The 16293-nt window shown below is 37.6% G+C and overlaps 1 protein-coding gene across 1 annotated transcript in view; it reads right to left on the bottom strand.

The window, feature by feature from the left end:
- Positions 1–16293, bottom strand: part of LOC105489235 (uncharacterized) — a 70497-nt gene that overhangs the window by 41803 nt on the left and 12401 nt on the right. Inside the window, exon 3 of the mRNA XM_071099251.1 lies at positions 15406–15576. Within this exon, the coding sequence (XP_070955352.1) occupies positions 15406–15576 (171 nt within the window). The remainder of the gene's footprint in view (positions 1–15405; positions 15577–16293) is intronic.

Here is a 16293-nt window from a genome sequence, read left to right as displayed (position 1 = left end):
AATGCAGCTCAAGAAAGGAAAAGTAATCGTATTAGATGGTTGGTTGTGAAGTTTTCTAATCATAAACTGGCTTATATTCAGTACCTACAAATTGGTATATTAAAATATTACTGATTGGTGAAAATCTGCTGCCGGAGCCCGTTTCATCCTAAATTCTTCCCAAGGCACCCTAGGTCCTTCTCATAAATGAGGAACTAGAGGATTAATGACTGGCATAGTAAGAGTCTTGGAGGATCCTGTCTGGTTGGTGCCTATAAATATTTTGTTCAATATTTTGAATAATACCCCTTGTCATCATAAGATAAATAATAAAAATGACCTACTCAAAACATTAATATATTAAAGTAGGATAATGGGGAACAGGGCATGTGTGTGTGTGTGTATGGAAGGAATGAGGAGGAGGAGTGCTAAAACAACTTCGATAATGAGAAAGCGACAGAAAATGCCAAAAACCGAAGACTCAAGAAGTAATAAAATAAGCATGTTATTGAAAAATATGGACATGAAAGAACTAAATGATATGAAAGTAGAAAGCCTCAGAGAAGTAGAAAATTATAGGGGGGGATTGGCTGGTGGGAAGAGGGATGCTTTTCACAGCAAGCTTTGCAGAGTTATTAGACCCTTTAAATAATGTGCACATAAAACTTTGAAAAAAAAAAAAGCTACATTTTAAACAGACGCTACAGGCTTTTAAAAGAATAGCAGAAAATTTTTCCTAGAAAGATTTGACTCTATTTTTAAAAGAACCAACTGAGTTGAAACACTATTATTGTTGAAGAATTTGACCTAAGTGTAACCAGGGGAAATACACATTTTGAGGATAAAAAGGAAATCTTTAGTTTTCCAGATTGAAGGAAAATGATTACAAAGGAAAGAGAAGATAGGCATCAGATTACTAATTTTATTTAATAATTCTACTGCTTATTTCCTAATCATTTGTGGGCATTCAGCTTTTGTGTTTGGACTTATAAATAAATAAAACCAGTTCCTGGATATTTTTTAAAATTACAAACAAATCTATGGCATATGAAATCAGGGAGAAAACCAAAATACTTTTTTTAACTGAAAGGATCTATGGCATACAATATATACATTAGAAGAATGAGAATATTGTTATATTTGAAAACATTAAAGAAATTAATAATATTCTGAAAAAAACTACCAAAATTAATTTAATATAAAACTTAAAAATTATAATAAATAGGCCAGGTGAGGTGGCGCACATCTGTAATCCCAGCACTTTGGGAGGCCAAGGTGGGCGAATCACGAGGTCAGGAGTTCAAAACCAGCCTGGCCAACATGGTGAAACCCTGTCTCTACTAACAATACAAAAAATTAGCTGGGTGTAGTGACGGGTGCCTGTAATCCCAGTTACTCGGGAGGCTGAGGCAGGAGAATCACTTGAACTCAGGAGGCAGAGGTTGTAGTGAACCAAGACTGTCCCACTGCACTCCAGCCTGGGTGACAGAGTGAGACTCCATCTCAAAAAAAAAAAAAGTATGTATATATAAAAAATAAGCAAAGATAAAGATGTTTAAACAGACAGCTGTGCCTCTCTCAAATCTCTGGCATAAGTTTCTCTTATTGGTGAGATTTTTAAAACTTTAAGAACAAACAAAAAAGACCATTACAAATGTCTATAAAATTTGATGAACATAAAATAATGAAAAGCTACACAGTTCCAAGCAAGTATAAAAATGACACAAAACCTGCAATATGCAGGATAAAAACTTATAAACCAATATCATTTATAAATATAGATATAAAAATCTCAACTATAATAGTAAATGAAATTTGAAAGCTAACTTAAAGACCTGACTATTATAATCAAATAGGGATTATTGCTGGGAGGCAAGGGCAGATTAGTACCAGAAATTACAATAATTTTAGCAATATGCCAAGTAAGAAAAATCATATAATCTTATCATAAAAAGATAAAAATATAGCAGATAAAATTCAATACCCACTATTTATAAAACATCTTCAAGTAGTGAAAATAGAAGCATGTCTCCCTCAACATATAAACATTTGATTTAAATCAAGAGGCAATATCATGCTTAAAGCTGATGCCATTAAAGACAGTACTAGTAAAATCAGGCACAAAACAAATATATTCATAGAGAGGTTCTGACCAGTAAAAAGAGGGAGATGGAAAAAAAAGTTTTATATATATTTTAAGGGAAATAGGAAAATTACTACTATTTAAAACAATCCATTGAAAAAAGTATTCGAGCTAATTTTTAAAATCAATAAAATTGCCAGATAAAGATATAGAACATTTCACAGAGGATGAAAAAATCCATTCCCAATAGAACCAAAAATATAAACTACTAAGATAGAATCTTAATGGGAAATGTGTGACCTAGATTGGGAGAAGTGGGGGTAGAAGCCTCAAGTGTTTTACTGAGAGATATAAAATAAAATCTGACTAATGGAAAGACTCAGCATGTTCCTTTATGAAAAGTCTAAATATTTTAAGGATGCCAATTCTTTCCAATTAACATATTATGCTTTAAAGCAATTTCAATAAATATCCCAATAGGGGTTTTATTTGTTTGTTTGTTTGTTTGTTTGTTTAAACTGGATCCAATTATGGTAAAGTTAATTTGGAAAAATAATCAAGTGTAAGAAAATTTAATTATATTAAAAACATAAAATGGGATGAAAGAAGCCCTTCACAAAACTAGAACACAAAGTAAAATGTCAATAATTAAAACATTCTGGTTCTGGTACTGATGCGAAAATAAACAGCTTAATCAAATCATAGAATAAATAGAAACTGGAAGAAAATACAAGATTACCACTCAATGGAAAAGGAATGATTTCTCAACAGGCTGGCTTCCAGTCTGGTTGCATTAAGGGCCCCAGAGCAGCAGAACACTTTGGACACACGGAAGGGGACATTTTCTTAGCATGACCTTACTAAGTGGGAACTTGAACACCGTCAGCCAAGTGCTGCTACACATCCTTCCTTAACATGTTATCTAGCTTCGTTTTCACCAGAATAGCTTAATGAATCAGAAACCAAACTCAACAGAACACTCTGACCTGGCTTCCTTGATCCACCTCTCTCAACTCTGCTTCTTCCCAGCACTGGGCTTTATCTCCCAAATTCCTCTCTTGTCAGCCCTCAACTCCAACTCACCCCTTTTGACTAACTTGTACTAATAAAACAGCGTTGTCATAACTGGGTCACTGTTTATATTATCATATACCACAGATAAATTCTGAATAAGATACATTCTAATGAGATAAATTCTGAACGAATTAGTTGACTAAAAAGAAAATTAGAAAAATTAAAAGCCTAGAAGTGAATATTTATGAGAATTCTTAAGATATGAGGTACTACGCTATAAAATGATGATGAATGTGTTACAAAGTAAAAGATCAACAAGTACAACTACCTGAAGACCTAAAGTGTTATATATCTAAAGCAGAGTGTAAAATAAAGCAAATAACAGGTTCACAAAGCCTGATGAATAAAGCATAGGATGAATAGTATAATTATATAAAGAACTCATAAAATTATTTTAAAGCACTAATAATATCCCGATAAATATGTAGATAAAGGGCATGAACAGATAATTCATGTAAGACAGTATACTACAGTATTAGTAAATATTTATAAAAAAATATTCAATTCACTTAAAGAAATAGAAATTGAAACCAATTATTCACCTGATTTTGATAAAAATCTGGTAATACCCATTATTGATACAGCCTCAGGAAAATTGATATTCTTAATATTGCTAGTGGCCATAAAATTATTACAATATATTTGTAAAGCAATTTGGCACTCTTAATTAAAAGCTCTCAAAATATTTTTAATTCAGTAATTACACTTCTGGGAATCTAGCCTAAGGAAATAATCTGATGCCTGGAAAAATATTGATACATGAAGATGTGCAACTCAGTATTATAACTGCAAAGACATGAAACTATATAAAAAGTAAAAATAGTAAATTATGATCAGCCCACTGGAATTACATTTGAAGCACCAGTCAAAATCATGGTTACAAGAGTTATGTGGTAACATGGAAAATATGCATAATTTTAGCTGATAACAACTATGAAAAAAACACATGGCAAAGTACTATAAAGATATACATACTAATATTAATACTACTATTAATAATAATATATTGAGCACCAACTCTGTGCCAGACACTTTCCACATTCTCTCTAATCTTCATACCAACTCTAGGAAATAGAGAAGCAGGTAACAAGGTAATAACTAGCAAGAGTTGCTGGCATCTTCCCTGGAAGGCACAAATGTACCCACATCACCCTTCACCCAGCTAGTTGCACACAGTGCCTTCTGCTGTCCGTGCTCTCCAGAAATTGCCCTCAGCTGAAGAGCTCAAGATCACACCTCATTCCCAGGGCAAACTGTACCCAACTTTTGGTCACTGCAGAGGTATAAGGAACCAGATCCTTTGTCTCAGCTGGGGACAATGCCAAAAGGCCATCCCAGCCTCTGAGCTCTTTCTTGTGTGGTTGGCTGGGGCCTCTGTTAAAACTGCACTGCAGCCCAGATTCTCCTTCTACTGATCCCGCTGCCTACCCTACCCCGATGAGACTGATCCTCAGAGTTTTTCCTACTAAAATCCCTACACACTCATCTCTGTCTCAGAACGTGCTATTGGAGGATCTCAACCTACAACAGGTACTACCAGGAAAGGTCCAGGACAGTAGACACTAAAATAGAATTTGGGAGTCAGATCAAGGACACCATCAGGGCAGGTGGAGGAGCACAGACTGCACCTAGCACAAGTTTGCTGCACAATTGCTAAAATGTTCACAAGTGGTGAACTGGGGTGGTATACCGGTGGAAGTGCAATAGTCAGCTGTTGAGGAAATATAGGGGAAATAAGGATTTAAAGAACAATGGAATTGAATGGCTGTTGCTGGTGACAATTGAAACTGTAGAGAAAGATGGTGATGGTGATCATCAATTAAAAGCTGGATGAAAACCAGAAGGCTTCCTTGGCGGATGGAAAGAAAACTGACAATCAGAACTGAGATCCAGAGAAGGTTAAGTTCTCAACACAGGCAAAATTGGGGCCTTGAATGGGAAAGAGTGGGACCCTGACATGATGGGGTCAACTGGGTTGTTACACTAACATGTTTTGATCCCTAGATTCCCCTGAACCATTGGACCTGCAAAGGTGTCCAACTCTTCCCTATTTAAGGTGAGCACTTCCATTACTTGCAGATGATACAGAGGCTTCCCTCACCAGACAGTGTATTCACTCCAAACCCAAGAATGTGTCTCTAATTTTCCTCATGCCCAACAAACAGGGTCAAGTCAAAATATAACCTAGGATTTAAGGCTAGAAATTATAGTAAGAAACGAGAACTAATAGCCTATGCAAATGAAAGGGACAGAAGAAAAAGAACTTATAACAGTGGGAATTCTTTGATTCTCTTTGCATCTCTACATCTGAGGGTTTCTATTGCCCACTAACTTCCACAGCCCTCTCCTGCTTATCCTATGACTGGCCCCTGGTCCTTGCCTTCCCTATCCAACTTACTGATTATTTAGTTAAAAGGCACCCTTCCTGCCTGCCTACCAGCCAAAATCAAGTATTTTGGTCCAAATCTTGTGCCCACACCAGTAGGGTACAGAGCCAGACCAAATAAAGGCAATGCATGGCACTGAAACTTAGCTCTTTGGCCCATGGCCCTCCAGCCAATGCTCTGCAGATCTGGTCAGGAATGATAAGTGTTATTGGCAAGTCACAATTATGGGACCTAATAGTCCGTATCAAGTAGTGTTTACTTTTTGAAAATTCATTTTCCTATAAATCAACCTAAGGTTGCATTGAAACCACTTAAGATTGCATTTAAAATAATTTATCATCCATACGTTAACAGTAATGGCAATATTTGTCTTGATATTTTAACATCAATGTAGTCTGCTTAAACTATTTCAAAGGTTCTTTTATCCACTATTTTCCAGTGCTATGTGATCCAAACCGACATAACCCTCTACTATCAGAGATTGCATGAAAATCAAAAACAAAGAAAAATCAATAAAATATCTTGGGGGTGGTTTCAGAAGTATGACATGCAATGATACTACTTTAATGTTAGCATAGCCTGCATTAGGCCAGGCTCACGCCTATAATCCCAGCACTTTGGGAGGCCAAGGCAGGTGGATCACCTGAGATCATGAGTTCAAGACCACCCTGACCAACATGGAGAAATCCCATCTCTACTAAAAATACAAAATTAGCCGGGCATGGTGGCACATGCCTGTAATCACAGCTACTTGAGAGACTGAGTCATGAGCATCGCTTGAACCTGGGAGGCGGAGGTTGCAGGGAGCCGAGATCGTGCCATTGTACTCCAGCTTGGGTAACAAGAGTGAAACTCCGTCTCAAAAAAAAAAAAAAAAAAAAAAAAGGAATAGCCTGCATTACAGGAGAAATTAATTTGAAATAACTGGTACTCCTTAATTTTCTAATCTGGCAACTCTCCTATATGAATTATTCTTTTACATTTTAATTTTTTTTTTACATCTCTTTTACTCATGTACATGCTCAACCAAAATGACTTATTTCTAACTTTGGACAGTAACTGCTTTCAGAAAATGTAAAGTTGTTGCAAAAGAATAGGTAGCTAAGATTCAGAATTTTTCAATATGGAAACTTGTATATTATGTGTCCAATACTTCAATTTAACTTGGTTATGATACTAAAACCATTTCTCACTGCTCTAACCGGCTAAGGAGATCATCTGAGCAGCAGGGAGATGAATACTCAGGTGTCACATGGGAGAAGCATCATTGCTGTAGCAGCATCCATCTTGTTTAAGCCCTCCAGCACTAGAGATTTCACATACATGATATACTTTTTGCTCATAACTGAGGTGGCTAAAGAATTGGTTCTGAATATATAGCATCAGCAAAACAAAACATGATATATTTTATGCTTGCCAATAAAAGAATAATCTGTTCTTGGTCTCTAGAAAAATAGAAGTTGGGGAACACCTTGATTCAAAAATATTCTTCAACATCTTATAATTTCCATTTAAATTGTTAGAAGACAGCACAGTTAGTCTATCTTCCAATATAATCTTTAATATATCTTATTTGTGAATATGTGTTGGAAGTTGTCAATGGAAGAGTGATCATCTAATACCTCAGCTGATAATTGATTTATCTTCCCTTAACCAAGTTGCATAAGCTAATGAAAACAAAAGAATATATAATTGCCATATACATGTATGTACCTAAAACGTAGCCTTGAAGTGACAATATTATGGGGATAACATATGAAACAAGATCTATAGTTGAAAATATATTTCTCTCAGAAACTGATAACATAGAGAATAAATAAAATATAAAAAATTTTAATAACACAATTAATAGAAGTTTATACCAAATGTAGAACATAAATTTATTTTGAGAACAAATGGAACCTTCAGAAAAATTATCTAGGTACTGGACTTCAAAGAAAGCTTTTATAAATTTTAAAAAGTTAACATTTTATAGTCTATTTCTGTGACCCCAATGCAGATATCAATTACAAAATGATAGATTTATGAAAACTCCTATATGTCTATCTCATACCTTTGGGTTAAAGAGATGATCATATGGGGAATTATGAAATACAATCATTGCTCTTATACTATAGTTTATACATTTCTGCAAAACTACCATGTCATGGAATTTCACACAATAAAAATAACAGGACGCAAGGAGAAAAATAAGTAAGGATTTATAGCAGGCAAAACTTCTATGCATGGCTCCTAATATCTTATCCTCTAATTTCTGGTACCTCTGAATTTAATGATATATCATTCCCATAATTCTGACATGCTGCATGGCACAATGGACCTTAAAGTGGGAGATTACCCAGGTGGGCCTAATTTAATCATACGAGCTCTTAAAAGGAGAGAATTTTCTCTGCATAGTGGCAGCAGACAAACATGGAAGATGAAGTCAGACAGGTTGGAAGTATGAGAAGAATGACATGAGCCACTGCTGACTTGAAGATGGAGGGGGCCCTGAGAGAAGGAATGTGGGCAGCCCCAGGAGCAGAGAGCAGAGACCAACTGCAAGGATATGGGGATCTAATTTCTACAACAGAAGAAAACCAAATTCACTAACCAGTGAGCATGGAAAAGGACCCTTATCTCCAGAACTACAACCCCAAGGAGATCTTGATTTTAGCTTGGTGAGACATTAAGCAGAGAATCCAGCCATACCATGCTGGACTTCTGACCTATGGAAACGTTTGCGTTGTTTTAAATGACTATATCTGTGGTAATTTGTTACATAGCAACAGAAAACTAAGGAGTGAGACAATAAAAATATGTACAGTTTTGTAAGTAACATGCTAAAATAACTAACACATTTGAAATTGCTACCCAGTTTAAACTCCTTAAATACTTAATAAATATTATAATATAACATGTGTTTTCTTTCATTTTTGGCTATAGACTTCCATACATCTTTATTAGATTCCACCTGTTAATTTTGTTATTCAAACTATTGGCACCTTTGCTAACTTTTTTGCCTGTTGGACCTATCAGTAAACAAAAAAATGAATTGAAATCTCCCAATGTGGTAGGGGATTTATCGGTTATCCCTATGGCTTTATCAACTTTTGCTTTATATATTTTAAGGCTATTTTGTTAATTGCATACATGTTTAGAATTGTCACATCCTCTTCTTGATGGATCAAACTTTTTAAAACATTGTATGTTACCCTTTCTAACCCTAATGTTGCTTTCTTGTTTTAAAACCTACTTTTTCTTTTTCATTGGTTTTCTTTTGGTTAATATTTATCCAATATATATTTTCCCATGCTTTTATTTGAAATTTTTCTAGTTCATTCTGTTTTAGTCTCATAAAACACATAAAACTTTAGGTTTTTAAACCTAATCTAGTAATCTCTGTCTTCTAACTTGGGGATTTAGTTAGATGATTTATGTTTATAACGAGTATGCAAGGATTTGTTGCTATAACTTTAGTTTCTACTTTCAATTTACTAAATTGTTTAGTTTTTTATTAGTCTTCTTTCTTGCCTTTTAAAAAGAAAAATTGATACCTATAGCACTTCCCTAACAAAATAAGACCTTTATCCTGTTCTCATATCCCTTGGTCTCTACCCACCCACATTCTCATATTCCAAACTTCCCTCTCAGTGATACTACATAGAATTTTAGTAATGAATTATTAAGCATATACTTTCTCTTTTCCTTTTGCTTAGCTTTTCTTTAGAGTCAAAAAATACCCAACCTTTGCTGAAATACTTGATCATCCTTATTTTATATATCTCCTGCAATATCTGCAGGATTTGTTTCTCTACTGATTTGAATACTTCCTTCCAAAGTTTTTTCAATATGGACCGTTGTGGTTTAAGCCCCATTCACAGCCTTGTAGGCCTGAAAATACTTTTATGTTTTTGTATTTAAATAATAATATGTCTGGATACAAAACTTTATGTTTAAAATATTATGGGTCCTTATAAGAGAAAGACGGGAGGATTAGATACATGGAGATGCAGAGAGGAAGGTCATGTGAAGATGGAGACAGAGATTGGATTCATGCAACCCCATGCCAAGAAATGCCAGGGATTGCTGGAAACCACCAGAAGTGAGGAGAAAGGCAAGGAAAGGAGTCTCCTTCAGAGCTTCCAGAAGGAAGCAACCCTGCTGACATGTTGATTTCAGACTTCTGACCTCCAAAATTGTGAGAGAATAAATTTCTGTTGTTTTAAGGTACTTAGCTTATAGTTGTTCGTTAAGGCAGCCCTTGCAAACTATTATGTAGAGATTAGCATCTGTTAATTGTTTCTTCCCATGAGACCAGGCCATAGTTTCCTGGTTCTTAATATGTTGAGCAATTTTGGATTGTATCCTAGATGTTGTAAATATTAAGTTGTAAATACTCTGGATTATGTTATATTTATCCAAAGAGTATAGGCATTTTTGTTTTAGTAGACTACTAATTTGATTCAACTTAGACTAGAAACTATCACACTTGAGGTGGGGAGACAGCGTTCAGACCTCAGTTCTGTTCTTTAAGCTTTAGCTGTATTATGCTTCCAATTTGTCCCATGCATTCATGAAACTCAGCCAGAAACTTGGACTGAGTTTGAACACAGAATTTGGAGCTTCTCTTTTTTAGTTCTTTTCTTTTCAGGGTTTCCCCCTCATACTCTGGCTGCCCTGGTTGATCTGAGCTCTTTCAAGTGGTTCCTCTGTCCAAAACTTCAGAGGGGTTTGTTTTAGAATTTTAGCTGCCACAGAGCCATGGAACTTACTCTGTGGAAGTTGCTTGCTTTGAGATTCAGCACGTCTCTAAAATCTACTTATCTGATTTCAGTCTTGAAAGCCTTCAAGGAATTGTTTTAGAGAGTTTGTCTAGGATTTATAGATTTTGTTTATGGGAGAACTGGCTTGTTAGATGCCTGCTTCTCCAAACTTAGAGCAGAACTTAGCCTCAGTGCTTTTTTAAAACTCTTTAGGTGATTCTAATGTAAAAGGTAGAAAACTGCTGTTGTAAGGTTGAATCTAGGCTTGATTTAGGAGTGGAAGTCAATAGCCATGTTAACAAGCCATCTACACAAGAACTGGAAACCAAGATAGAACAGGGGCTCATGCTCGTTTGCCTCTGGTTCAAGAGCCCAAGCTCTTAGGGACTCTCTTATAATTGGTTGAAATCAAAAGAAGTAACTTTAGTTTCAAGACAAAGTAATTATGTAAATATTTTATCCTTTTTGAGATTAGGACTCAAGATTCTGTGTTTCCCTCCTTTAAAGCCAGTCTGGCTTGATATTCATTTTTTGAAGTAATGTAAACCATATATTTATTTACATTCATAGTCCCATCACACCATCCATTGAAAAACAAGAACAAAAACAGAAGCCAACTTAAGCCTTTTATAAGCATATATTCCTCCATGAATATCAGCAATCTGTATTTACAACTATGCTGTTCAGAGCAGTGTGGGCAACAGAGTGTTTGACAGAGTTAAATCAGTAAATGCTGCATTTATCAAATGGCTAGTAGTAATTAATAGCTTCCATGTGAAATCTCATATTCTTAATAGTAGAAAGAATCTTTCCCAAATCCCCTAAAGGCAACTTCATCAACCATTATTTCCTTTGTCACTTAAAAAGGAAAATAGCCTAGGCAAACTCCAATTTGAAGCTGTTTGTCTCAGCCCCTGCCTTGCATCAAAATTGAAAACATAATTTCCAGCCCATCTTCACAAATGGAATTGTTGTTATTATTCAGTTTTCCATATGTGAGGAGCTGTCACCTCTGTCAACTTCAGCACATCTCCATTTGTGACTCCAAACCAGACTTACAGGTCTGAACACACGCTGTGCATCTCAAGTGAAGAGGTAATTTCTCTCCTAATGCACCAAGAGCCCTACTGATAAGAGCCAAGTCCCTGGCTTGAATATTTGCTCCTATCATCTCCTAATAACATATTAATGCATCTAATGTCCTCCACATATGCCAGACATCTCTGCTTTTTGGATATTTCCTGACAGGAGATCCAACTATTGTTATTACCTAGTGCCAGTGGGATGCCACTTAGGATAAGATTATATTTGATTTTCAGTCCTGCTTCATGGTAACCAGCCTCTGGCTGCTATAGTTTTGCTCAGACATCCTCTCTCACCCTAACTATTACCATGACTCATCCTTTCTTACGTAGAACAAAGTCTATTCCTCTGTAGTTTCTATCCATTCCAGGGGCTCACCAGCTGGGAATAGACAAACAAGATTTGGCATCAGAAACCACCTGAGACCCAGCAGATAACTTCAGGGGTGGGCGTGGAGGTTGTTACAGATAGCCCACGCAAAAGGCATCAACTAATAATCTTCCTAAGCATAATAACAAAACCAAAACAAAACACAGTGAGTATTTCCAAATTCTAGGAGTGAAAAAACTTATCTCAGGAGTGAAGACAATTTTTGAAGTTATGGGTCTGCTGTGGGTTTTTTGCAAAGAAGGAAAGGGACTGAAACAAAGAACTAAACTGATCTGCATGACAAAGCAGGTCATTTGGAGGGAGAAGCTATTGCATCATAAACTGAGTGGAGGGTTCATTGGGATATCAGTAAGAGGAAGTGCCAAAGGAGGCAGATATGTGGGGAGGCAGAGTTGAAGTAAGAGAGAAGATGAAATGGAGGCGGGGGGTTCTGCTCTAAATGAATTAAGGCATTGGCCCTTCCCATCACATAGGATGGTGCATGTCACTGATGGTCTTCGGGAGCAGAGCATCTGAACAAGTCTTCACTTCCCATCCCCCTAGTGCTCCCTGGTCCTCAAGTACTCAAGTGTGTTAAACACAAGAGTCCTGGGATGTGGTGGGGAAGCCTGTGCCCATACTTGGGCTAATGAGTGGTGGGGAGGACAGTGTTGCTTTTGCTCTTCATCTCCTGTGGTTAGCTTGAAGTGGCAGCAGAGAACCTTGAGAGGATGATGGTCTCAGAGCACCAGCCACAAAGTGAAAGGAGCAAGTGCTGGTGAGTTACAAAATGACAAGGAGCATAAAACAGACTACTCTTTCCTCTAAAACAGTCCACCCTGGACTCTTCTATGATGTGTCTAGGAAACAGGAAGGGAGTGATAACTAAGTTATACTGAGTACAGGTGGTAAGCAAGGATGTGTCACGGGAAGTCAAACATGGGATACAAAAATCTGAAATCAGACAAGGAGGGCTCAGATGCATTTTACCTAACTGCTCACCAGGTGCTACAAGGCTTTTATTGACTCAGCTGCTGGTAAGTTTTCTCTTGTCTTGAGTTCAGATACCATCTCTTCTTGATGTGTTTGCAAAACAGCCTCTTAACCAGAAAAGACATCTAACCAAGGCAAAAAAAAAAATTAATTAAAAAAAAATCATCTTTCTATATAGCAAGATCCCTAGCCACTGAGTTCTTTGAGAGCAAACAATATTTAAGCTCCCCTAGCAACTCTAAGATTATTGAAATTCAACCCTAAAGAAGCCCCTCAAAGCAATCAGTGCAGAGAAGCAACTCTTTAGTTTTCCTTCAAAGGCTCTCTGAAGCTAACAGGCGGACGTAGCAAGGACAGATGTTCTAAAAAACTGCAAGTATTGTCAGGGACTTTGACTCTCAACTGGTTAGAAATAAGAAGGGAGTTAATGTTTGTTGAAGTCCTACTTTGGGCCAGACTATGTCAGGCATTTTCACACACACTTGATCACTCTGTCCTTACAACTCCTCTTTAAAGTAGGCATTATAAGGAAAAGGGGGCTTAAGTCAGGAAGGGAGCGCATTGGCCTTCAGGTCTAACACCAAAGCCTATGGTCTTTCTACATTGTCATCCTGTTTCAGAAGGTGCACACATCACAAAGGCACAGCTCAATGACTGTTCGCAGGACATTGCGGTATCTCTGGATGACCATAGAATATTCCTGTGGTTCCAAGCTGAGGGTTGCAAACTTTTTGTACATCATGACTTTAATTGAGTGGGTCTTGATCAACATTTTTTAAATAAAATCAAATAGCATAGAAAATATTACAGTACCTTGCACAAAGTGTAGGTAAGAAATAATTTGTGAAAATGTGTATGTGAAAGAGTTTATTTCAAAACACTTCAAAGACAGTTAATATAAATTAAGATAGAAGCTATTGAATAGCAATCTTAGGACATTTTATGGGTCTCACAGTGTTCCTCATGCCATGAAAGTCAGCAAATATCTTGAACCAATCTGATTCAAAGAGAGAAGCTTAGAAAAGAATGCCTATAGCCAAAATTTCTGCAACATCCCAAGCCCCACATTACTGGTTCCAACCCCCATCCAACACCTTCCCATAACCCCTGTGTCCACGAAGAGGAAGGAGGAGTGGGCAGGTGGACCCCATCTATGTTGGAAAGCTATGTTGGGCAGGAACCCCTGGTCCTAGAAGGCTCTGACCTCACCTTCTCCACTGGCCATGAGGGTCCTTATAGGCCTCATCCTGCCATGTGCCTGACCCTTTGATGTTCCAGATAGGCCACAACCAGTCACCACAGGCCTAACCTCAAAAAGTCTGACTTTCATATGCCAGGTAGGAAAAAAACAGATCACCTTCCCCTTTCTCACCAGTGACCTTTCTGGCAGCCACTGGGCAGAGTGTTTATCTAACAAAGGTATCCCAGCTTTATCTGGACTGGCTAGAAGCACTCTGCAGGTGTTTGTCCTGTCAACACTTTCCTGCCTTGAGACACTCTCTAGCAATGATGGGGGAGGGGGATACTTTGGAACACGTTCCTTGCCACCCTCTCCAAGTTTATCATTAATTCTGTTTAATATGACACCTCTGTGTGCTATTATAACTACAGTAAGCATTTGCCTTCCATTCCTTCCACACTCCCCATTTTTCAAGCATCTCTGAGCAAGGCTCTTGGCAGTAGATATACAGTATTGGCAGAAAACAGAGGAAATGATCCTTGCTCATAACAGTAATTCCTCACATTTATATACAGCTTTATAATTGACAAAGCACATTCCGTGCTTTATCTCAATTTATCATCGGTACAGTAGGCACTAACCTAACACTCAGAATTCTTAGAACCTCAAAAATCCCAGAGGCTAAGCAATTTGCCCATGCTCACAGGGAAGTAGGCACTGGAATTGGAACTGAAGCCTGACCCTGATAACTCTAACAGGGCTCACTGCAGACAAGCCCACCATTCTGGGGCCATAATAACAATAAAAATCACTGACACTACAGAGAATGGGATGGGCTCTGCTCTCTGTTGAGCATGGTCCACAGAGCATCTAATTTGTTCTTTGTAGCAGCTCCCTAAGGAGTATTATTTGGCCCATTTAGAAGGTGAGTTAAGAGAAGCTTCAAAATAGTATGTGCACTTGTCCAAGGAACCTAGGTTAGAAAGGGGCCCAGCTGGGACTTGGGCCCAGGCAGATCATGTTCTACACCTATCTTATACTTAGTCCTTCCCTAGTCCTATAACTCATTAGATTCTCTTTACATTCTTCAGGCTATTTACGGTAGGTGTTATTATTCCTTTTTACAGATGAGGAATTGAGGCCTAGAAGAAAATGTTGATAGACAGAATTTCAAGGGTTGGAAAGGATACCAAAGGTCAATTATTCTTATTTCACTTCTTTTTTTTTTTTTTTTTTTTTTTTTTTTTGTAAGAGACGAGGAAATGAGCCTAGAGACAGGCAGTAACTCTCCTATGTCACACAGCTCATTAGTGATAGAGCCTGGATGCAAACTCAAGTCCCCTGAGTCCGTGTTTCTGTCTCAGAGGGCTTCTCCAGGTTCTCAGTGGGAGAATAGCATTTCTGTGCTATTGATTTAATTTCCCTGAGCCTCAGCGTATTCGTGTGTTCAGATTGCCATAAACAAAATATCAAAAACTGGGTGACCTAAACAACAGACATTTATTTACTCACTGTTCTGGAGGCTGGAAGTCCAAGATCAAGGTGTTGGCAGGTCTGGTTTCTCCCAACACCTCTCTCCTTGGCTTGCAAATGGCTGTCTTCTCGCTGTGTCCTCACAAGTCCTTTTCTCTCTTCACACCTGTGCTCCTGCACTCTCTCCCTCTTCTTGTAAGGACACCAGTTCTATGGAATTAGGGCCCCACCCATTATGATCTCATTTAACGTTAATTACCTCTTTAAAGGCCTATTTTCATATACTGTCACACTGAGGGTTAGGGCTTCAACCTATGAATTTTGGGGGGAACATAATTCACTCCATAATATTCAGTTTCCTGATCTCTACCATGGGGACACTGTTATACCTCTCACTTACCACCCTTCCAAGACTATTGTGAGGATTAAGTAAATAAGAAAGTATCTGACACTATGCACAGTCAGGGCAAAGGCCTGATTCATGGAAGTTTGCTTCTGCCCTGCACTCCAAGTTGGGTAGACAGTGGAGGATGGAGGATGGAAAAAGCGCAAATGCAACACTCAGAAGCCAGAGTCTTGCTGGTGTCAGGGGAATAACAAGTTATTGAGAGTAAGAAAGCAACTTACTGTTCGTTATGCTTCCAATTGCTACAGTTGGCATATTATATTAAAGACGCTTAGAGTTGGAGAGAAGAAAGCTGCTTTGCAGGCATAAAGAACTTCACAGCAGCAGAGATTTTAGCATGCTTCATGCTGATTGACAGGATGTCTTCTCTTTAAGTGAGAGGCTGTCAGGCACCATATTGTTAAGAGCTTATCAAATTTGTACACAGGATATTCTTTATTGCATCATTCCCTCAGATCCTTGCAGTATTTATGTAAAATCAAATGGAGACTCATGCTAAATACTGGACGCTATGTGACAAG

The sequence above is a fragment of the Macaca nemestrina genome, chromosome 7 (assembly GCF_043159975.1).
Source record: "Macaca nemestrina isolate mMacNem1 chromosome 7, mMacNem.hap1, whole genome shotgun sequence".
In the NCBI taxonomy this organism is placed as follows: Eukaryota; Metazoa; Chordata; class Mammalia; order Primates; family Cercopithecidae; genus Macaca; species Macaca nemestrina.
The sequence above is the reverse complement of the archived record's forward strand: the minus strand, read 5'-3'. Positions and strand labels throughout refer to the sequence as shown.